This window comes from Lepisosteus platostomus, chromosome 7 (assembly GCF_059453375.1).
Source record: "Lepisosteus platostomus isolate fLepPlt1 chromosome 7, fLepPlt1.hap1, whole genome shotgun sequence".
Lineage (NCBI taxonomy): Eukaryota > Metazoa > Chordata > Actinopteri > Semionotiformes > Lepisosteidae > Lepisosteus > Lepisosteus platostomus.
The window spans coordinates 39,838,563-39,861,178 of NC_142617.1; the positions used below are offsets into that span (position 1 = coordinate 39,838,563).

Here is a 22,616-nt window from a genome sequence, read left to right on the forward strand (position 1 = left end):
TGTTGTTTTCACTATTACATATTTACTGTTCTGTTTTTATTATTGTTTGTAATGTACTGTCTACGTTGTGTGGCATTGTCTGCTGTACTGTGTACTGTATGTCCCAAGAGATCAGGGCAAATAAGAATTCAAAGGTACATGTACTGTACATATGGCAAAAAAACTCCTCTACTAAAAACAAGAGCCACATCTTTCCCCAAGGGATGTAGGAGGGTGATACAGGCTACCCAACCATGCTGCTGAAGCCCAAACTCCAGTTTTTCTCCAAAATGACCTGGATGAGACCCCCAAACAAGCAGGACAGACGAGCTGACTAGCCATATCTTGTTTGTACTGTAACTTTGTATGTTCTTATGGGTAAGATAAGGAGGCTATCTTCATACCAACACTATTATTGGTGAAAATATTATGAGATTATGATAATTATCTTTGCTTTTGTTCAATCCAGCGAGTGTCACAACCAAGGAATACTATGATAACCTAGGTGGTTTTCCTATTTTCTCTCAATTAATCCTAGATTCATTTAATCCGTCTTGCGTTTTTCGTAGCGCAAACCTTTCTGTGCTTCGAATTTGTCCGATACCATCCTCAAATTGGAAATGCTTAAGATGGTAAGAAAAATGTTTTTTTTTAAACTGAGACATAAAAAGACACAATCTCCGTGCAGAACACACATACCGCAAGCGTTACAGTCTTGTGAAAAAAAAATCACATGATTTAGAGCCGAAATAAAAGTACAAAAGCACTCTGATGTTTGTATAAAACCAGATAGTGAGCCAAGTTACCATAAAAGACTTCGTTTTATGAAAACTGCCTGAGACAGTCTACGCTCTAATGTAGGTAATTGAATGTATTCTGGGACTCGGGGGACTGTCACGCGGATGTTAAAATTAGAAGTAACCCGAGGCGAGCTTCAGAAAGAGTACGAGGAAATGTTCCGTTGAAATGAAAGCTTGCAAAACAAGAACGACCTTTTATCTATAGGCGTCCTGATCTACAAATCAATTTTGAATTCGACAGGTAGAGGTTACATCACATCAGAAATAGCTATAACCTGCGAGCTGTACAGCTTTTAACCTATAATAATATAAAACTTGAAGTCTGATCTTTCTATATAACTGATATACCTGTATATATATATAACTGTATATAATGTATATGAAAACCGAACTAAAATATCAAAAAGGCACTCTTCTAGGCAATCAGATAGCTTGTTTCCCTTGGTATCTGCAACACTTTAAGATTTTGAAAACAAACAGCACTGACATAATGGGAAAATTGACTCCACATTTGACGAACAAATGAGCGATTTTCAGATTGAAATTTTACCTCCTCTTGCCTGAGCTAAGGACGCGGAAATATGAACAGAAAACACAAAGAGACAGGTCTTTCTTAACCTTCACGTCTCAAAACGCCAGTTCTCTATGAGAAAAACGCGACTTCTGACTGCTACCATATTGAAGTGATCGCCCGTCTTTTGGGATAGGAACAGCCATTTCTTAAATTCAGTACATTAAGTATTTACAAAATAAACCGGTAAACAATTATTTATAAATTGTAGCCATGGAAAATAATCCCTTTCGTGCAAATCAAATATTTGAAGTCACTGATTCCTAGGGGTTAGCACTGCGAAGACATCCGCTGATGATAAATCATTGTGTTCCGTTAGTATTTTGCACTGAGAAGGAAAATTCACTATTTTTTGTACTATTACGCCAACAGTTAAGGTAGTATATTTGGGTACTAAAAATCACCACATGAATCAAGCACTGGAAAAGTCCAGTTAAAAAGGAAATAGTGAAGTACCACACAAACCACTGGTCACATCACCGCGCCAACTTAAAATATCGATCCCCAGGAAAATACACCCAGCATCATTTAGTAAGTGCTTAGACGGTTCTGGTGGACTTTTCAATAAAACTGGCACGTAATCAATTAAAAACTCACCAGATAAAGACAAATACCTTAGTTGTTAATTCTGTAGCTAAATATAAGACTTCTTGTTTTACATAGTTCCAAATGTAAAATAAAAATAATCTTCTTTTTTAAAATCAACGTCCTCCCGTATTCTTTTACACCCCTTCGAGTCCTCTTGCGCTGCTGAATACAATCCCAAAACGGAATAATAATTCAATATCCCAGCTGCGAACCGTACACCACTGGCTCATCCGGTCTCCCAGCTCGACAATGAGGCTCCAGGCAGGGCGCAAGTTTCTCCGTTTCCAGGTGAGACGCATTTCTCACTGTGGGGAAGTCAGGTGCCACCTGGGCTCCCCTAACGTACTTTTACAAGACATGGGCCACAGCTAATTATGCTGGCATAAATAAGAACCGCTCGAATTCCTTTCGTCTCGGTAGAGTCACAGGGAATGGAGTATCAGATTGTACTAGTTTTAAAGTGTCTTTAACAGTATCCCCCGCCTCATCAGTGTGTGTAATCTTGTGTTCTGCGCTCGGTCCAAGGTCACGTGTGAGTAGCATGGGCAAATTCCAGAGCGCTTCTCCTGCTGTTCCGCCCGCTACTCGCCCTCCCCCGGCGGGCTCCGATCTCACACAGCACTGAGAGCACCGAGAGCGCAAAGGACTAATAGACTCAGTTGTAATAACGTGTTTTTTAATTGCATAGAGAAGATCTTGAATTTAATAATCGGCTCGACGCAGCCTAAACTATAATTTAAACTGTTGTGGGTGAAACGGTCATTTAATATTTCTACGTCTTACGTGCGTACATTTTTTTGTTTTGAAAGTTCCATGTTAGACATTTTCAGAATGCGATGAAAAAAATCTAAAAAAAAGCCGAAGGGACTGACTTTCACAGTTGTCCTAGACGAGTTTACCTGAAATAGTGCTGGTAGATCGGCGCTCCACAGGGTTTGTGAAACCACGGGTTGTTAATCTGAGTCCTATGTGAAATTGCAGTAAATCAGCGCAAAATTTTAAATAATACGGGCTCGAATTGTAAGAGAGACAGTTCAAGTAGGTAGCTGCGTCAGCATCTGTAGGCTGCCGAGGAACAAGTAAAGGTTTATTCCATGCTGGAATAAAACCTTCACTTGTTCCTTTGTAGGAGAGATGCTGTGTGGTTTTACTTTTGTAATTTTACAGAAAGATCAATAAGACGTGACGCTTATCATCGTGTACAATAAGGAATACATTATCTCAGACGTGTCCTTGTTATTTAAGTAGCTATCACCACACTTATACAAAAACATGTTCCTTACTTGAAAAGGTCAGGAAAGCGTAAAATGCATATGTTGCCTCTGTTATAGTTATTTTAATGCTTAAATTCAAAGAGGTATACCGTCCCATGATCCATCTCTTCAATATCTTGATGAGGAACGTCTACTTAATTCATTTAAAATAAAATAATTCTATCGGTATTTAAGGTCTGAACAGTAATCGAATAAGACAAACCGGATATATTCCCAGACTCAAAGGATTCTCTTACGCGGTCTTAAAGAACTATTTTAGCTCCGTGAAGTTGCTCCCTACAAACAGCACAAACGATGAAACCCCCTCATTCGATACTGCTGCGTTTGTGCCGGTTTTTGCCGTTGAAAGTAGCATCTGTGCTGCTTTCGTTTCCGAGATATAGCGCCTTGTCTTTTTGGGGTCATGATGTCTCTCGGCTAACCTACAAAGTCGTAGGGGGAACCGGACCAGTTTCATTCGTTAGTGCTGCGTTTGTGCCCGTGTGTGCCGTTGAAAGTAGCGTTTCTACTGCTTTCATTTCCGAGATATAGCGCCTTCTTTTTCGGGTGATCACGTGACCATGCACGGCGACCTTGACCTCCAGTAACCCCGCCTGCCGAGTTCAAGCGCTCTGTTACGAGTGCGAGAGTAACAATCATGCAATTTTGTTTCTCTGGTTGACCAGGTGGAGGCGGCAGTGGATTTTGCATTTAATACTAGTATCTTCTGTGCGTTTGTGTGAGCAGGAAAATGAAATTCGTGACGAATGTCCTACCCTAATCAGAAGAGTTGCGGGTGTAGTCTTAAACACTAGCAAACAATTGCATGTTCTTAACAAGAGGCTTTAACGAGCAGGTCTTAATTCTTCGTAGCGGTGTCCTTTTTAAAAATCTGAAGAAGTTATCAGTTTCTCGCCGTCTCCTTCTTAAACATAAAACGATGAGCTCAGAGTCCTTTTATCTTTGTGTTTCTGGTCAGTCCTTGGTGTAGAATACAGCGTCGGGGCACACCTTGACCTCTGAAGACGCAGGTATGAGTGCCTTTGTTAGATCGTTATACTGTATTTCTCCCATGTGAAGTTGTGTCTTTTGGAGTGTGCAAATGTGCTGTTTGTTGTGGGGGGGCAACTTCATGGAGCTGGGCAAGCAATCATGTCCTGGGTCATAACATTGCAAGAAGGCGCTATATCTCGGAAACGAAAGCAGCAAAAACGCCACTTTCAACGGCACAAACCGGCACTAACGAATGAGACCGGTCCGGCTCTCCTACGACGTTGTAGGGGGGCTCAGTGACGTCACGACCCCGAAAAAACAAGACGCTATATTTCGGAAACGAAAGCTGCACAAACGCTACCTTCAACGGCACAAACCGGCACAAACGCAGCACCAACGAATGAGGGGGGGGGGTTCATCGTTTGTGCTGTTTGTAGGGGGGGCAACTTCACGGAGCTGAATCTTTTAAGTCTCTAATACAGAATGGAGTACAGCGGACATTATTCTTAAACAGATATGTACAATCTTTAGTCTTCTCATTTAACTTTAAAGAAATGGCTGGATGGGACCCTCAATTTGTTTAACCTAACGGGTTAGATGGTTGAAATGGCCGTTTGCATCTTTTCTTCTTTTTGGGAATGCAAAACAGCTCAGAGCTGAGGGCACAGGCCTGCGCCCCCCAGAACACTTTAAAAAACGAATATTTCTGATAACTAGGAACTAATATGGGCCAAAAACCTTAAGGATCCTTTCGATCATCTTGCTACACTCCTTAAGAAATCCATTATGTTTCCGAGTCCCGTACTATCGTATGATGAACTTAAAAACAAATCAAGGACGATAATAACTAGAATCGACAATGGTTTTGTCTCCAAAGCTTTGCCGTTCTTTCCTTCACGATTTCTCCCAGACTTTGAAACACGGTCGCGCAGCAGGCGAAATGTCCAGGTTGGCACTAGTTTAAATCAGTTGATGTGAAAACCTATACCAAGTGATAAAAAAATATTTGTCAACAAAACCTTGAGATGAAGCAACAGCTAACTTATACAGAGTGTGAAACTGGAAGATGAGGAACCTCATTTTCAATCCAAACAAAGTTGCGGTTTAACAATGTCTTGTACATTCTTCCGCTACACCGAAACAACTTGGCGATCAGCACATTTCCACAAGGGGGTGCTGTTTCATCTCGCAGAATCCAAATCTCAAGAAATACACAATATTAATGGGGCAAACATAAAGAAAATGAAAAATGTGTCATATCTTTCTCTCTTTAAAATATGCCATCCCATTAGTAGTTTCTCTTTGATCTTTTGTCAAATTATATAATGCATTGAAAAGGATTTTTTAGTTTACAAAACAAAAATGTTCAACAACCGCCACGTTCTTCTTAATCATGGACTTCCAACTCCCTGGATGCTCTTAAGAAAAAAAAAACAGATGAGATCCTTGGATTCTGGATCTATCACCTGGTGGAGCAAATGGCCTCCTCTTTTAATGTTGGGAATCGTTAGTCTGTTGTGCTTCTATGAATCCTAATAAATTATGAGATAAATATTCCCTTTTCAGGTTGTTTCCATGGAGCAGGTGTGATGCCTGAATGTTATGTTCAGCGACCCCGCAGAGCTCAAGTTCCCAACAGGACATGCTTGAGGAGACTGGATATTGCTGTACGTGCCGGCCTACGACAAGTTTCTGTGTGTCTGTAGAAAATAAACCAGTCCAGTCTGTGTCAGTAGGTTTTATGTGTCATGCCTTTGTCTACACGACAGCAGGTGCGGTGCTCAGCTGGATAAGCAAGGCTCACGGGTTTCTGTCTAGAGCTGAGATCCTCTGAAAGGAGATTCCGAACCTTGGATTTTTTTGCGGCTGAACTACAGAGTTGACCTTGGCCTCCTGTTGGTGAGAGATTCCCAATCTTGGGGTCAGCTTTGGGAATGAATCCGGAGGATCTCCTGATGGACAGGATGATGCAGTGTGTGATGGAGGAGGCAGGACCAGTCCTAGTAATGTGTGCAGCGTCCTTCTCCTTCAGGTAGCTTTTTGTCACGATTGTCATCCCTTCTCTTAAGGGTGCTCCGACCCTTTCATATTTTAGTTTATTATGTGCACCTGCTCCCTGTTTTGCTGGCTTTTATTTAAGCCTGGTGCTCCCGCTGCCCCTGGCTCAGCATTGGGAGACGGACACTCAGAATCCCGCCTACCAGCGGGTCCAGGAGAGACCCTACGGCATAGGCTTCATCACGGTGTCCTGAACATCTGAGACTGGGGCTCATAGCACCTGGCCTCATTACCCTGGTTTTAACTCCTTGTTCCTGTTCCAGATCCCGTTCCAGATTTTAACCTTCGTCTGTCTCGGATTGTTCTCTCAGTTCCTGGACCCTGGACTGTGCCCCGGATTCCCCCTTGGACTGTTTGAACTTGTTTGCCTGCGCCATGCCCCCCCGAGCACCGTATCACTGTCGTCACGCCCCCCCGTCTGTCATCCCGTCCTGATCCTCAACGTCTTTTCCCTTTTGTCCTTCTCCACTTACTTCCAGATTATACCGTCTGCATAGGGTCCCAGCTTTGCACATCACGGGAGCCTGGACCGGCTCTCGTTACACTTTTCCTGGAGCCCTGAGCTGTGCTGAAAAGTACTGCTCCAGAGGTCATCAGGTCATGAGCTCTCCACTCTTTGGAGGTCACAATCTTGGCTCTTTGCAGCTGGAGTAGCCTCTAGTTTCTTTGAACCAGCTTTGCTGGCTGTCCTCTTTCTGCCCACAGTCCTGGAAATACACTTCTCTAGATTTTTATCACTTTGAATTCCACTTCAGGTCAGGAATTTCCACGTCAGAGGGTAATGATTCAGCTGGTGTCTTTTGTATAAAAATAGGCACCAGCAACTCTTGAACTCATGGAATTCATTAGTTGGAAGGAATTTGTTTTAAAGAGCTGGGCCTCCTCAGAAAACAGCTTGCACACCAGAGCTCTAATAAAACACAGGACAGCGACAGTGTTGGTAAACTCCAGACCAGCACGCAGACACAAGGAAGGAAAGTGTGAATGCTCAAAATAGGAATGAACAGGGGGTTGAAATGCCACAAATTTGCAGGAGAAAAGATAACCAAAAAATACAGAAAAATCCTGCACCTGCTGACAAGGTTTGAAAAATAGTGGAAGGCTGTACTCCTCATAATCTTAGATGACATTAAACAAACAGTATATCTCACTTAATGGTGTTCATAATGAAAATATGGGAGGGATGACAACAGCCACGTTCAGTCAGTAATCTGTAATCACTCCTGAAGTTATTTCCTCAACTAAAACATTATAAATACAGTATGTATTCTCTCCCTGTTTTTTGTATCCCACCTCCACCCCATCTCCACCTTTGCAGCTGCCCCTGGGTCACTCCTCAGTCTACGTGGAGGTTTCAGCCTCATCGTCCTATGATTAGGAGTCTAGCCCTCACCAAGCAGGCTACAACAAATGTATTGACGTAAGCACTCCATAATCCTTTCAGTACGCTTAATTCTCGGGTTTTGTTATTCATAGTGAACCTCAAGTTAAATTCGCTACACACTGGGTCTGTAATGGCAGATTGACCCGCAGAAGATACACTGTCAGAGGGGCTCCACTAGAGGTCGCTGCGGAGCTTCCCTGACAGACTAATAAATTCGACAAAATGTACATTTGTGAATATTCATACACCTGTGTTCACTTGTAGCGAGTCATGCAATTTCTATAAAGGGAAATGTTTGCGGCATGTTTTGTCAACAGATCAGGCTGTTTCGCTGATGGTAGCAGCTAGTTTCCAAATGAGCTTGTGAGTTTAGGGTAGTTTTTATCTCTTTCGGCCTTTTGTTTTGTTTATTTTGTTACAGCAACCAGCGAAGCCATGAAAGTCATGGGGTATTGATTGAGTTCAGATTTTGGAGCAGTTCATGGGTGACCCTGGTGCCATAAGCTTGTGTTTCCCAGTTTAGGTCCTGGAGTGCTGGAATGAAACCCAAGACACAGGAGCACTCCAGGGCCAGGATTGGGAAACACCGTCATAAAATACGCCACCTGTAACTGGGATCCTCCACACCCCTTTTATAGTCAATCTGATACTTTAGCAGGATCATTTGGCATGGTATTTTCACCAAGCACTCCCATGTTAGTTTGTTAAAAAATTCAAATAAACAGAAACATCTAAAGCCCCCCGAATCAGTGGTTATCAATCCAGGATTTGGAGATTCCTGGGGCTCCACTGGGACTTTGCTGGGGTTCCCTAAAAACTAAGATAAACTTTTGACCTTTTTAACTTTTTAGACCAGCAGTGTGTAAACTCAATACTCTCATAGCAAGTCAGGCCAGATTCATTATGTACATTTCTGCTTTTAGTTTCCTGCAATTAACAGTAGCAATATTTACTATTAATAAAAAAATAATTTAATTAATGAACGTGGAGGTACATTCTGAGAGTGAACTCTTCATTCTCTTGAACCCACAAGTGGGAAGATCTTGAGAACTGCTGCTCCACCTTTGATACACAATCGTGTGTAAAACATTCACCAACATGTTTACATGCTCCAAACATATTTCAGAAGCACAAAATAAATGTCCTGTTTTTACTGTGGTTGCTCTCCTTTATTTTCTGTGTTGTGCTCTGTTTCATCCAATGATTGCACTATGCTTTACTGCCCGTTCTTCTGCTTTCAGCAGAGTATAACAGCGTGCACACTCTCAAAGGAGAGGATGTCAGATCGAGAGAACAAAGCTTGCTCTCTGACCGTACAGACCTTGCAGGACATCCACAAAAACAGGCCAGAAATCAACCCCATGAGAAATTGAAGCAGAGCACTGTTTTGATGAAGTGCATAAGAAGATGCCGGAACTGTAACGAATGATGTGAAGAACCCTATGCAGGTCGGGTAGCGAACGAATCCAATGGGGCAAGGTAGGCAGGCAGTGTTGTATCCAGGAGGCTTGAAGAGAGGGTTCGCAAAAAGGTTTCGAGGGTGAAGAGCTCAGGAAAATAGTAGACTGTTTAATACCAAGTGTTGAAGCGAAGGTTGAGGAGGTTTAAAAGAAGCGAGAGAAGTGATAGGATGATTATCTTGTGCGTTGTCGTTTTCTGGAATTGGATCGGGCTGGTGTCTGATTGACTGAGGTCGTGGGAATGTGCTGGCATTGATCAGAATTATGTGACTGATTATGTGAGAGCATGACATGAACCTGATGCGGAAGAGGTTACATCTTGTGAATCCCAAAGCCCCTCTGTGAGACACGTAACTAAAAACTCCACTGAATGTAAAATGCAACTTCAAATTCAACTCAAAAGAATGGCAATGCTCCGGGTTCTTTTTTTTACATTTTGATGTCTTTTCAATGTTTAAATTCATGCCTAGGAGGATGTCAGGCATCACCTCCCTGAGCCCGCAGCTTGGTAGAGCTGTGCCCTGTTACCAGTCCTAGAAGTTACCCCTGCACCCTTCATTTTCACTGGGGAGCTCAAAGGATCACCCTTGAAGACTCTGTATAGCAGAAGCAATGTCCTCTCCCACATGGCATTTCTATCAGCACTGAAGAGATTCAGTTCCTCGAGTCCCTCTGTGAGTGACTTTCCTTTAAGACCAAGAGTTCCTTCCGCTCAATCTTCTTTAAAGTCTTTCCTGGGGAGCAGTTTCCGTTTTTTTATTGTTTTTGTTGTGTTGTAATATCTGTTGTGCAAGACACAGGAAGCGCTTTGAGAAAGAGCGGTGATTAGAAATAACCGATCAGAAGCAACACATGTATGATCAGGTACTCTTCGGAATGGGAATGATGCCACAAAATACCAGAGAAGACAGAGTTTGGAAATCTCAGATATCAGAGTGTAAGACTAACTCCAATCCAATTAATCCACTTTAATGAAGAATGTCCCGTGTTTAAAAGTTCAATTGCACTAATTGGTCTAACTGTCTCAATTTGTTAAATCCAATATAGTTTCTAAACCTCAGTAGCCCATCATGTGTCATTCTACACAGTTTCACAATTTCACCAGCTGACTCAGTTTGGTTTAATGTTTTTTTGCAAAGGTTTTCTCAGATTCTCATTATTGAAACAATGTTCTGAGAGGACATCTGAAATAGCATCAGCATCATTAGACCTGGAATCTGAAACATATGGCCACTGAAATGATTTATAGAGCGAAAAGATAATAATGCTTAGGTTTTACCGGATCAAATCAGAAGACAGTAGCATTTGTGAAAGACATTTCTGTGTTACCAGGGCTCGCTCACTGACAGCACAATTTTAGCAATACAACCAAGCCTGAAGAAGGCTCCACAGCCGAAACGTTGTGTTCTCTTTCTTCTTTTTTTTCAGCATGGAATAAACCTATTACTTGTTCCTTTGCAGCCTACGCATGCTGACGCAGCTACCCACCTGAACTAAACACCCTAGGCTGCAGATAAATACTCATATACAGTATGCACTTTCTGTTTCTTCAGAATAGATAACACAAAGGTTCCTTGACATGATAACACAGGCAGTCTAACTGTGCTTCTCCTTTGTAACAAATGTTTTGCTGGCTGCAAACCTTAACTTTGGATTCATAAGTGGATCTCAGTAGCCTTAAGGTCGGGTTTTGGAAAAGAGAGAGGACTCTTTTTCTTTTTAGTAAAAATAACATGGTAGCCAGGACCCTGGCAAGAAATTATAATAGCTATATTTGTAAATAGGAAAGTGTTTATTTACTTGATAAGTGCTTGGTGTAAAATGTACTGCATTCTTTTAACATTCTTTAAAAGAGTGTGCAATGTAACTTACACCTTTTCTCACCAGATTTATTTGGTTTCATTTGATGGTAATTGGAACAATACAAAAAGAAACACCACACAAAGCAGAAGATCAGCTTACACTATTATAGTTACATTACAATTGTAGTCTATTGCACTAAGTGACGCAACTGACTTTGTTTTTGAGACGATAAGGGATGAGACCCACCTAAGCCATTTTCTTCTTCTTTTCCTTCAACATTAGCAGCTCTATACTAACTCTGCCTTGTCCTGACATGTTCCAGGAAGGGAATCTTGTTAACACCCCTAAAGCAGTCTTTTCTCTTTTTTTGACCAGATCTTTAGAGATGTGAAAGTTAACACAAGCGTCAGAATGAAAGGAGAAAAACAGGGACTCCAAATTGAAAGTTCAAGCTACAGCCAGATACCCACAGGCTGCCCAAGTTAACCCAACAAGTTCTTTAAGAAACCACAAGATGTTTGCCTTGATCAAAATGCAAAAGGAAGCTTATAAAACAGAAAACGTGGGCACTGAGTGGCCATAGAAGGAAAAACAATGGTTTTCCCTCTATGTGAAAAGCTGTTAATAAAGCTCCACGCCATATTTTATCTTTTGTGATCTTTACAGCTTCCCACAGTAAAATCACCAAGTCATCTGTTTTATTTTTTTCTTCTTTCAAACAGCTACAGTTCACTTTATTTTACACAAGAGCGATAAAGGAGAAACTTTAGAAAAGGAGGGAAAGGCGCTGGTGCATGAGCTTCCTCAATGCTCAGTCTGTGTGTGAGTGTGTGTGCACTGTACACTGTAAGTGTGCGCACAGTGGCACATTGGTTAGCATTGCTGCCTCACAGCTCTGGGGCCCTGGGTTCACTTCCAGACCTGGGACGCTACCTGCAAGGAGTTTGTATGATCTCCCTGTGTTCCCGTGGGTTTCCTTCCTGTGCTCCAGATTCATCCCAAAGTCCAAAGACATACTGGTAAGTTGATTGACTCCTGGGAAAATCGGCTCTAGTGTGAGTGTGTGTCTTTGTCTGTGTTTGTGTCTGTGAGTGTCCTGCTTTGGACTGGCGTCCCATCCAGAGGGTACCCCACCTTGCACCCGTTGCTTGCAGAGATAGGCTCCTGCTCTTGTGCGACCCTGATCTGGATGAAGCAGTTAGAAAATGGATGGGGATAAGGAATTCAGCCATCAGCCAGACATCTTGCCCCCTGCATAAATATGGGCAGTAATCTTTCCTTCCCACCTTTTATTGCATCACAACTCCTCTTTGTGGAGAGCTGACAACCTCATTCCTCACAGCCATGTCTCTGTACCAAAACAGGGTATATAGACCTATATATGATATAAGATATATAGAATACTGTCCGCTAAACTGCAGGGTATCGTCACTTTTAGTGTGCTTTCCAAGGTAGTTTTGCTTTGTTTTACAATTTTCTCTCTTTGTTTAACATCCTGTTGCCAGGTTTAAGAAAAAAAAAACATTTCTTTCAGTTTTTGCTTGTTTGATGTAAGCTTTAATTTGCCAAAGTTACATTTTATATTAAACATTTCATGAAAATGCACCGCACAAGCCAGGCTGTGGCAACGCATTTCTTGTTGAGACAACAGGATGCTGTTGTACACATGTTGAAACTCCAGTGAAGATTACAGATAAACTGTTAATGAAGTGTGATTCATTTACGAGAAGCAGAAAGATCAGCTGCAGGTGGAAATTAACATCCTGCTGAAACGGATGGCAACAGAAGAAGATTGACGTGAGTGAGCACTCAGTGTTCAGTTACAGAACGACAAGGCGTCCTGCGGTGCTGTGCTTTCTCCATACCTGTTGTGCTTTTTGGATGACACAAGAGACATGCAAGTTTTGTTTGCAATAACTGAAAAGAAATTGTTTTCTTTAACTCTCAAAGTGCACAAGAATGTTAAAGGATATATGCATGAAAAACATTCCCCTTTGAGAGCAAATGCAAATCTGGTTTTGCCCTTTTGCGTTACTATAATTTAGATTTCTTCCGTCATACCCATTTCAGCGCTGAGTCATGAGGTTTTCATATGTCTGATCGCTTGTGAGTTATTCTTATACATGTCAGTCTCAACTTGTCTCAACCCAAAAAATCAGAACTGAGAAACACAGTTTCTTTCTTGAATGAAAACCCAGTGTGTCTAAACGATAAATCAGCAATTATTCATTTTAACATTCAAAATATACAAGGCAGTCTAAAGGTATCTAGTGTAGTATACCGACATTGGGCATTAAAGAGAATTGCAAATTGCTTATACAGGATGATTTTTTTCCCCTGCAAGACAGAGCTTGCTTTGCAAGCTTTCTTACAAACACTCTAATGTATTTACAGCAGCGACACATGCAGAACCCTGATCACCACTCAATTGTGTGAAAGAGGTGGAGTTCAGTGTGTCAACAAAAACCCAGCAGGAATAGACATGTCTAGAGCTGAGGCAAAAAAAAAAGTGAAAAAAGAAACAATTTTCCAGGCAGATGACTTTGACCTCAGTTACTGTTACTCAGTTACTATTACACTCAGAGGCCAAAATCTAACGAACCATTTAATATTATGTTGGAGCTGTTGCTGCACTGGGCAAAACTGGTACACAGTTTATTCCCTATCACACCACTGATATGTGAATAAAGACAGAAGTTGCACTGTTTGGCTGTCCTCATCAGCTCCGTAACTGATGCTGAATTGAACAAGGAAGGTGCTGAAGTCAGGTCAAGCACTCAGGTCAGGAATCTCAGTCTCCTTGTTCATTCAAGTCTTGATTTTGTGGATCATATTCATAACATTGTGAAAGCCTCCTTCTTCTCTTTCATATCATTGCTCTAACCTGTTCATATCTCGCCCAGCCATGGATAAGCGCAAACATTTGTCTTTTTCAGAATTGTTATAGTAATCCATTGCTCACTGAGGTATCCACACCTGTTCTTAGCAAGCTGCAATATGTTTGAAAAAAACAAAGCTACTAGGATTTGAATTACTCTGGATTTCTGATTAATATTGAAGACATTACTCTTACTTTACAGGCCTTGAACGGTTTGTCTCCAGACTGCCTCAGTGAGGTGTGAGCTCCCTGTAAAACAGTCCCCCAAATCAGACTCTGAGCTCTGGGAGATCCTGCCTTAGGCTGTGTTATTGCAAGGCTGTGAAATAATCACTCAGTCCACAAAGATAGATAATACAATTCTCTGTTCTTTCAAATACTATCTTAAAACTTTCTTTTGTCCCGACGATTGTCATTTTGTTTTCAGTTTTGTGTTACGCTTTGTCTCCATTCCGCTCTAATATCTTGGTGCTTTCTTTTGTTGTGAAACTCTTGTTGTGAGATGCCATCATGCAATGTGCAAAACAAAATAATGATTCCTTTTTCCATTATGTTAAATACTTATCATAACAATATTAACAACAACAACAACAACAACAACAACAACAACAACAACAACAACAACAACAACAACAATAATAATAGTAGTAGTAGTAATGCCCCAGCATAAGTAATCATCACAGTTTTAATGCCAGATAAAAGCGGATGACAGCTCGAAGGATCATGTTCTCAGTCAGTGACACTGATGGCCCTCAGACACAATCCAGCGACACAGGGGTGTCACAGGATGACTGTGATATGAGGATGTGGCTAGAACAGTGCAGGCTGGCCACGACAAACTGGCTGTCAGTGTCTCCCCTGTGAGGGAACTGTGCAATAAGGGAAATGCTCCTCACAACACAACAGTCTAAAGTCCACTCCTGACGTGTGGCTTCGTTAGTGCGCTCGTGCACACTTTGTTTCCTGCAGCAGCCGGGCGGATCGGGTTAGCTCGAGTCAGCTACCGCACTTGATCCCACGAAGACACCGAACGCTCTGCCGCAGCCTCAACTCATCCAGCCCCGTCTTTTGAGAAGCTGACTCTGGCTTTTCTTCAGTGACTTGACGGCCCTGACTGGCAGACCTGTATGGGTTTCTACAATTCGAGCTGATCTAGAACAGGGAAAAGGAACAAGGGGTAGGTAATTACCTGTCCGTCTTTTATCTGTAGCCTGGAGGTCTACGTTTAGCCTGCTGATATAGTACAGATCTTTTTCTTTAAAAAGTGAAAAAACCTGTTTTGAAATCTATAGCTCAGAGGTTGCTATATGCAAGAGGGAAGAAAAAAAACGTTAAACTATTGATCTGTCTAAATTAAGATCTGTGATCTAAAGGAAAACAAGCTTTCGGGCATGCATGTTAATCTGTGTCACAGGTGTGAGGAGATGCTAAAGATCATTTTCAATTCCTCAGTTTGCTCTTTTTTTGCTATCAAGATCTTTGCCCCTGTGACTGGTCAGCTCTCTTCCTGTTATCTGTGAAATTTAGTTTTTGCAACTGTTCACAATAAAGAGGATCTCAGTACAGGGTTACACAGGGGTCTGGGTGTGTAAGTTACAGATTAATCATGCGATTTTCATTTACTATGAGAGGAGGGGGGGCTGCCTCCTCACAGTGAAAGAGAAACCAACTCTAGCTGACCTGGAAAGGGAACTGAGATATTCTTACAGAGAGTGTACACGGGTGTACAATATGTCACAACATACAGTACTTATCCCTTCAACATGGTTTCTCATACACTTCATTTCAGTACATTGTCACCTATGTAATTTTCCCTCCCTCCAAAAAAGTTACAAAGCTGTGCAAACGTCTTAGACATTTTGGCATTGCTGTGCTCTTTTCACTGATGGTTTTTTCTTCTTTATGCAGAAACACAATTAAGATCTTTAGAAACACTTCTGCAGGTGCACAGCTGATGATGCTCAGAATTGTCAGTTTTTTTGAGAAGGTGTTTTCACTTCTTAAAAAGAACACCACCTCCGCCCACAATGGGCCAGATGACCTCCCCTTGTTTGTAATCATTCTGATGCACCTGCCTTCTTGTGTTCTGTGTGTTCACATGTGCCTGCCTTCCTGTGTTTTTGTGTTGATGTTGACGTAATCTTATGTTCTTTGTCTTATGTTCCTGCACTCTTCCATTCTTATGTTCCTACGTTTTGGGGGCTTTTGTGACACAGCTTTAAATGTACTGTCAAACATGAGGGAGAGGAGGAAAGCTGGACCTTACAACCCCCAAAAGCACTGAAAAACAAGCAAGAATGTGATTTCCCACAGTAAAGCATGTCAACACCTTTCCGTCAACACAAAGAAGCCCTCTGAAGTGTTTCCAAACTGATTCCTTATGTGATACCAGTAACAGTGTCATGATTTGCAAGGAAGCAGACATTCAACTAATTTCTTTGTGTATTTATTTATTGATTGCACTGGGTTGAGGGATGTGACTGCCTGTGGCTTTCGTATTTGACAGAGAAATACTGATAGGAAGCATTGGTTAATTTGTTTCCTTATTTTCCTGAGAGAGTTTTCATTTCCCAGGAGATTGCTGGAGCTGTCAGTCTGCTGAGCTGCCCTGGCAGTGTTGGGAGTTTGCAAACCCACACAGCTGTGGTGTTAGGAGAGACAGAAGAGAGCACTGCTGCAGGCAGCTAGCTGGACAAAGATTTCATTTACTTGGATAACTTTGCTATATCTTCCCAGAAACCTGCTATCCCTAACTGCCCAGTTCCAGACAGCTCCCAACAATGGGCCTACAGTAGATCTAGAGAACATGGCCAAGACTTTAGCATGTTTTTGACAGTAATTTGAAGCACTAACAATTACAGAGCCAGATTATCCCTACTTTCTCCTTATGAGCAGTGTGTTGTGAATTGCAGTTGAACTGCTAAAATTGCAGTTTAGCCAAATTGCTAAATCTGGTACGATATAGCTTCTCTAGCCCAGGTGCCACGCATGATTGCAAGTGCAAACAAACCAAACTAAAACAGGGACCTGGAACTAAGAACATTAGTGTTGTGGCTTCACCAAGGCAATAGGGTGGGGACTTACAAAACATAAAGCAATTAAACTGTCTGACAGAATTTACTGTAGGACCTGCAAAGTATGTGGATAGCATACACATTAAACCAGGAAACAATATGCATCCAAGTTTTTCATTGTTGAAGCCATTGAGACGCTGTTATGTTTGTTCAGCTATTATTCCTAAGAAAGGTGCTTTCCTACAGCTCCCTACCTAATATAAGCTGGACAATGCTGATACAGGGTCAGTCATGACCAATCCCATCAGTCTTCAGCAAAATCTTTAGAACCTTCAGGTTTCCTCTTTGGGTGAATTGCAGGCTGTCATGATTTTCATATAGTTTATATTGTCTTTGTGACAGTTACTCCTCCTATTCTCTGAGCAAGGAGCAGTTATGATTTTGTATGTAAATCTCATCCACAACTCGCTTTAGGAGGAAAGGAAAAGGGTATAAATATAAAACCTGGGATATAAAGAACTGTCGTCACTCTGTGGACATAAAAACAGATTATATTTGTCATGCAGAGAGTTCCCATAGCTAACCTAAAAATACTCCTGCACTGTTTGTTTTCAAAACACAGATTCCCTGGAGGAAGGTACTCCAAGTGTATGTAGTGATCATACATAAACTTCCCACCCAAATAACACCCCACCAGAAATAACATTTAATAATTAGAGATTTCATTTGACCAAAACCTCTGATAGTCTCCTTCAATACCACTTTCAGCGTTACTGATGCCATGATTCATAGAAAACACAAAGGAATGTTCTAATGCTGTGTGATACACCTTCTTGCCCGTTGCAAATAGATATATATGTATGTATTAATTTGTTTCTAACAGCAGCTAAGTTCATTTGTGCCAACTCACTAAGGACATGACTGTATATGTGGTCCTGCTGGACTGGAGGCAAGACATCGTTCATCTGTCTGTCTCATTTGTCAGTCCGCAACTAGGAGAAGGCAGGCGTCCTCACTGACGTAGCTCTTTCAGAAGAAGCAAAGCCAAAGACATTTTGTACAAGAAGGGAGCAAAGATGTTCTAGATCAGGGTGCGCAGTTTTTTTCTTTCAGTCAAAAGGAGTGGATGACAGGCAGCCCAGCATCCTGGGAAGCCCCAGACACACCCCAATAATCAAGCTGTGGAAAGAGTTACAAATACCTCCACCCCCTCTCGTCCCTGTCTCCGATAACCCCAGAGGCTGCTGCCTTGGTGGAGGAGTTGGGGGTGTAGGTATGGCCTGTTGACGGGGTGCTGGGGGACACAAAGGCTAGGGGAAAGAGTGGTCCAGAGGCCCATATTTATACTTTAGAGCCAGTGATTGGAGGAAACGTTTCCTCCGAAACAATGACTTTTCCTTTGTTCAAGGTTTCGTTATGATTCCATTGAGAAAAATAACCTCCTGGCTATAACAGCAGATCAGAACAAGCAGTAAAGCATGCTAAGAGAAAGAAATAGAACCATAACAGGTATTTTATTTCCTTTCTGACACAGCTGCCTCTCTGACCATGCCTCTACTTGCACAGATACCTCTGTATGTGTGAGAAGTTAGGGTTAGGGTTCTCTCCGGGAAATACAGAAGAGGTGAAAACTGTCAGTGTCTGTGGCTTCTAGCACCTCATACTAAACAAGAGTTTGTGCCCAGTTCTGTGTTTGAATTTGGCAAGTCAGTTCTGTGATCCATTACAATTAAAAAACGTAAAGACAAGCAGCTGATGTTTTATAGCAGCCTACTGAATAAACAAGAAACCTCTGATGAGTAACAGAAAATCAGGGTCACTATGTTTGTGACTGACTGCATACTCAGTCATAAATCATAAATACACAACTCTCTTGCCTGGGTGAATGGTGCAGAACTCGAATTAAAATGTAGGTGAATGCAAGACACACTTCCTCTGAGCACACTACAACACGCAGGAACCCATAAAACAAAAACGCACAAGTCACCTGCCTTTGTGCTGAATAAGGATCTGTTGTGTTGCTCTAAAACGCAAACACTTACTTTCTGGGACCAGCAGTAACACTGATAATATTTGGACAGTTGACATTCTATTAATAGCTTGGAGGCCTTCCCGTGCAGTGTTGCAATTTTCCTGTTTAGCTCTATCACTCACTTAATAGCAAACCTAAGTAAACCATCGCAAACAGAGAGAGACTTAAAAATTAAACAGTCCTCTGGGAAAAAGCTGCTTATGGTCTAAAGGGTAAATAAAGAAATAGGCTGTGCATATTGTATTGCGTCATCAAGGAAAATCTATAGAAACTGCCAGAGGACTTTTTTTTTTCGCTGCTGTGTTTTAGAGCATGATGCCCTCAGTGTTTGGCCAGAGTTCAGCCGACAGCTCCAGGTTAACTTCTTCAGCAAGCCTGTCTGAGGTTTATAGAGATGTGGGCCATAGGGACATACAACAGATAATACAGAGGAACAAGCAGGGTTTCTAAAACATTTTTAGTGACAGAGAATATACATTTGTATTGTTTTACTGGGCATTCACTGAATGAGTTCAAAACTTCAGGGCAAATGTGCCCTAATCATGTCTTAATGAAAATGCAATGGTTGCAGCAAGATAAAGGCAGTCTGCTGAATGAGACTCTGGAGAGCAGGAATGTCAGTGTCCAGGGCTGCTGGACATTTCGCTGTTGCCTTGCTCTCCAGTATCATACCAGTGCAAACTGATTCTCCTGCTTGGCCTGGCAATGAAAGCAATCATCAGTGACTAAATGCAAAATGAGCATAGAAGCCAAGGCTTGTTTTCAAGAGACAGCATAGGAGGGTTTTCTGAGCCATGCAAGTGTTGGACTTTCGATAAAAATGTCACAAGGGGTACTACAACAATCTTTTTAAAATGCTTCTAAAGTTAAAAAAACAAATAATATCAAGCTGCCCTATAATTGTTAACATTTCATTGACACACTGACACATGACTCACAACAGTCGTAGTATCTGAAGGAGAGCAGTGATCTTCAATCGTGATCTTAAAGAGTCTCCATCCACCCAAAATCAACATTTTTGTTTAATACATCACAAACATGTTATTGGCATCTAAACTTTGTTTTTGTAGCACCAGCAAGCAGAATGCAACACTCCCTACACTTCTAGTGACCTTTGGAACACTCCAGGACTTTGTGACTAAAAGTCCTCAGTGGGTGGAAGTCTCAGTGCATTGACACATCACTTTGACTCGGGACTGATTCACTGAGTCAGTTATTGCCGGTAATACTCAAGAGCTTCAACTTCTGATGTCAAAAACAATAGTTTCACCATTTTGTCTTTTGCTTCTTACAACAATCTGAACTGCTCTCCGATATGTCTTGCAATAGTAATAGTAGCACAATCTGTAAGCAAGTCCTAATCAAAGTTAGAATGCGTGGCCTAGAATTCACATTCTGCCTTACTGTGCTGCTATATTGGCCTGAGTAACCCTCTCTGTGTAGTACTGTGATTGATGTTCAATAAGAACTCTGTTGTATGGTTTCTGCTCCACACAAGGGTTGACAATGCATCATTTATTTCACAAAATAAGGGGACAGCTTCAGCAGGATAAAGGTAATCTTTGTTGAACACACCAGACATATACTGTATGCCAGTGTGGTCTTGTGAAGGGGTGGATCAAGTCTGATTACAATTTAACATTAACAATAACAGCAAAGGATAATAAAAGCTTTAAAAATGCGTTGGATATGAAAAATAAATATGCTGAGAGATGCTTTTAAAATGAAACAATTTTGGTTTCCATATTTCCACAGAAGAATACAAGTTATCAATATAAATGATTTCATTCACTTCATTTCTGAACAATCAATCGACCAAACCTGAGAAAATATATCTTGGTCACCTGCATATTTGTAAAACACCACATACAGTAGAATGGACAGCAAGTGTGCAAAGGTGATCATGGTGATATTCACATGTCAATGCTCCTGTCACTGTAGGTATAAAAAGCCACACAAAACCTGCACTAACAATGTCACAACTAAAATGCAAAAACTCCAGACAGATGAAAGGAATATGCTGGATGTCCAGGGTGTCTAGACATCTCACTAAGCACTGATCACTAGCGTCATGTCTGCCATCACAACACAATACCGTCTCTCTGTGAGTGCTAAACATGACACTACTCAGGACTGACAGAGCAACAGCTGGCTTGCATTTGATCAGCCCATGCGTTGTCGTGTTGTATAGTAAATCTACACTACTACTACTCCACATTTCTGAGCTGTGTGCTGCACCTCTGGCTCAGGGTCATGATTTCTCAGAGAGAAATAAACACACTCATAAAGCTGACACCACATCAGCTACAAACACTGCAGAAGGAAGACAAACGAGATACTGGAGTCGTTTATTGAAGAAACAAGCCCCTCAGCATTTAACTTCGGTTGATTTGCTGCCCCGGCGTTATGTGCAGACCAGTCGGTTCTGCACAGGCAGAAGATGACATGAATCAGCCTGTTCACGTAGTGGAATTTCACACTAAATGCATGAGTTGCAGTTTTAGTGCCTCTCAATAAGTATGCGCACAAATCACATCAATTGAGGTTATGCACAAACATATTTTGTCTGGAAAGAGGCCTTGTGAATGCAATTATAAAAAATAAAAACAATGCGAAAAACAATTTGACTTGTCTGTGAGAAATGCGAAGCACCAATTTACTCTCTGATTGAGGCCATTTCAGCTGCTACGCGTCCAGTGTTCTAAGATTCATTATATTGTGATCTGGTGAACAGGATTAAACATTACCTCCTGTTCGTTTTCTTCATTATTAAAAGACCAGCACAAAATGAAAGAGTGAACCACCTGCTGTGGCACAAACAGCCAAAGTTTTGACAGCCCAATCAGCAGCTAATCCAGTGAAGGAGGGGCTCTGCTTGTAGAAAGTGACAACACCAGGATATTAAGGTTTCACATCTCTCTCGTCACTCAGAGGGCAGCGAGGATGGAAGGGAGAGACCAGTGTAGCACGCCGCAGAGAGGAAAATGGGGCTTTTCTTCACTGCGGAGCAAGAGTGAGTACAAAACAACCCTCTGTCATGCTTTCCCACAATGGGCACAAATAACGACACTAGATCCCACCACTGTAAGAAGAATGGTACAGTGTAAGCGGGCCCTGCAATCTGGGCACAGCGGGTTTTGACAAACTTCAGTTCTGCAGATGCCCTGTCATTGCTACTATGAGTCTGAAAACCATCTCAGATAGATTGCTGGCATCTTATTGGGGATCTGCTACTTGAGAGGGGTGGGGGGTATTTGTTGAACTGGTGATAATCTCTTTGGCTCCGAGATTCAGATGCCAGCAGCCATATCACTCTGCAACTCACAACTGGCAGCCCATTGAAGCTCAGCAGGTGTGAGCCTGGTCAGTACCTGGATGGGAGACCTCCTGGGAAAACAAAGGTTACTGCTGGAAGAGGTGTTAGTGGGGCCAGCGGGGGGCGCTCACCCTGCAGTCCATGTGAGTCCTAATGCCCAAGTATAGTGACGGGGACACTATACTGTAAACAGGCGCCGTCCTTCGGATGAGACGTAAAACCGAGGTCCTGACTCTCTGTGGTCATGAAAAATCCCAGGGCGTTTCTCGTAAAGAGTAGGGGTGCAACCCTGGTGTCCTGGCCAAATTTCCCATTGGCCCTTACCAATCATGGCCTCCTTACAATCCCCATCTATGAATTGGCTTCATTATTCTGCTCTCCTCCACACTGATAGCTGATGTGTGGTGAGCGTTTTGGCGCACTATGGCTGCCGTCGCATCATCCAGGTGGGTGCTGCGCATTGGTGGTGGTGGAGGGGACTCCCTAT

The 22,616-nt window shown here is 42.0% G+C and overlaps 2 protein-coding genes across 8 annotated transcripts in view; one reads left to right on the top strand and one right to left on the bottom strand.

Annotated features, from left to right (window-relative positions):
- The window catches only part of cry4 (cryptochrome circadian regulator 4), a 43,650-nt gene that overhangs the window by 16,741 nt on the left and 4,293 nt on the right, over nucleotides 1–22,616 (bottom strand). Inside the window, exon 1 of one of the 4 annotated variants that reach the window (XM_088640265.1) lies at nucleotides 2,285–2,442. The exons of 1 other annotated variant lie outside the window; for it this stretch is intronic. The gene's annotated coding sequence lies outside the window, so the exon portion shown is untranslated. Of the gene's footprint in view, nucleotides 1–1,947; nucleotides 2,443–22,616 lie in introns of those variants that run through there. 2 more of the 4 variants (XM_088640262.1, XM_088640261.1) reach the window with 2 other exon arrangements.
- Nucleotides 11,765–22,616, top strand: part of dennd2db (DENN/MADD domain containing 2Db) — a 35,792-nt gene continuing 24,940 nt past the window's right edge. For 2 of the 4 annotated variants that reach the window (XM_088640253.1, XM_088640255.1), the window contains exons 1-2: nucleotides 14,622–14,944; nucleotides 21,745–21,826. In XM_088640253.1, the coding sequence (XP_088496379.1) occupies nucleotides 21,757–21,826 (70 nt within the window). In that variant the 5' untranslated portion in view covers nucleotides 14,622–14,944; nucleotides 21,745–21,756. Of the gene's footprint in view, nucleotides 11,909–14,621; nucleotides 14,945–21,744; nucleotides 21,827–22,616 lie in introns of those variants that run through there. The other 2 variants (XM_088640254.1, XM_088640256.1) reach the window with 2 other exon arrangements.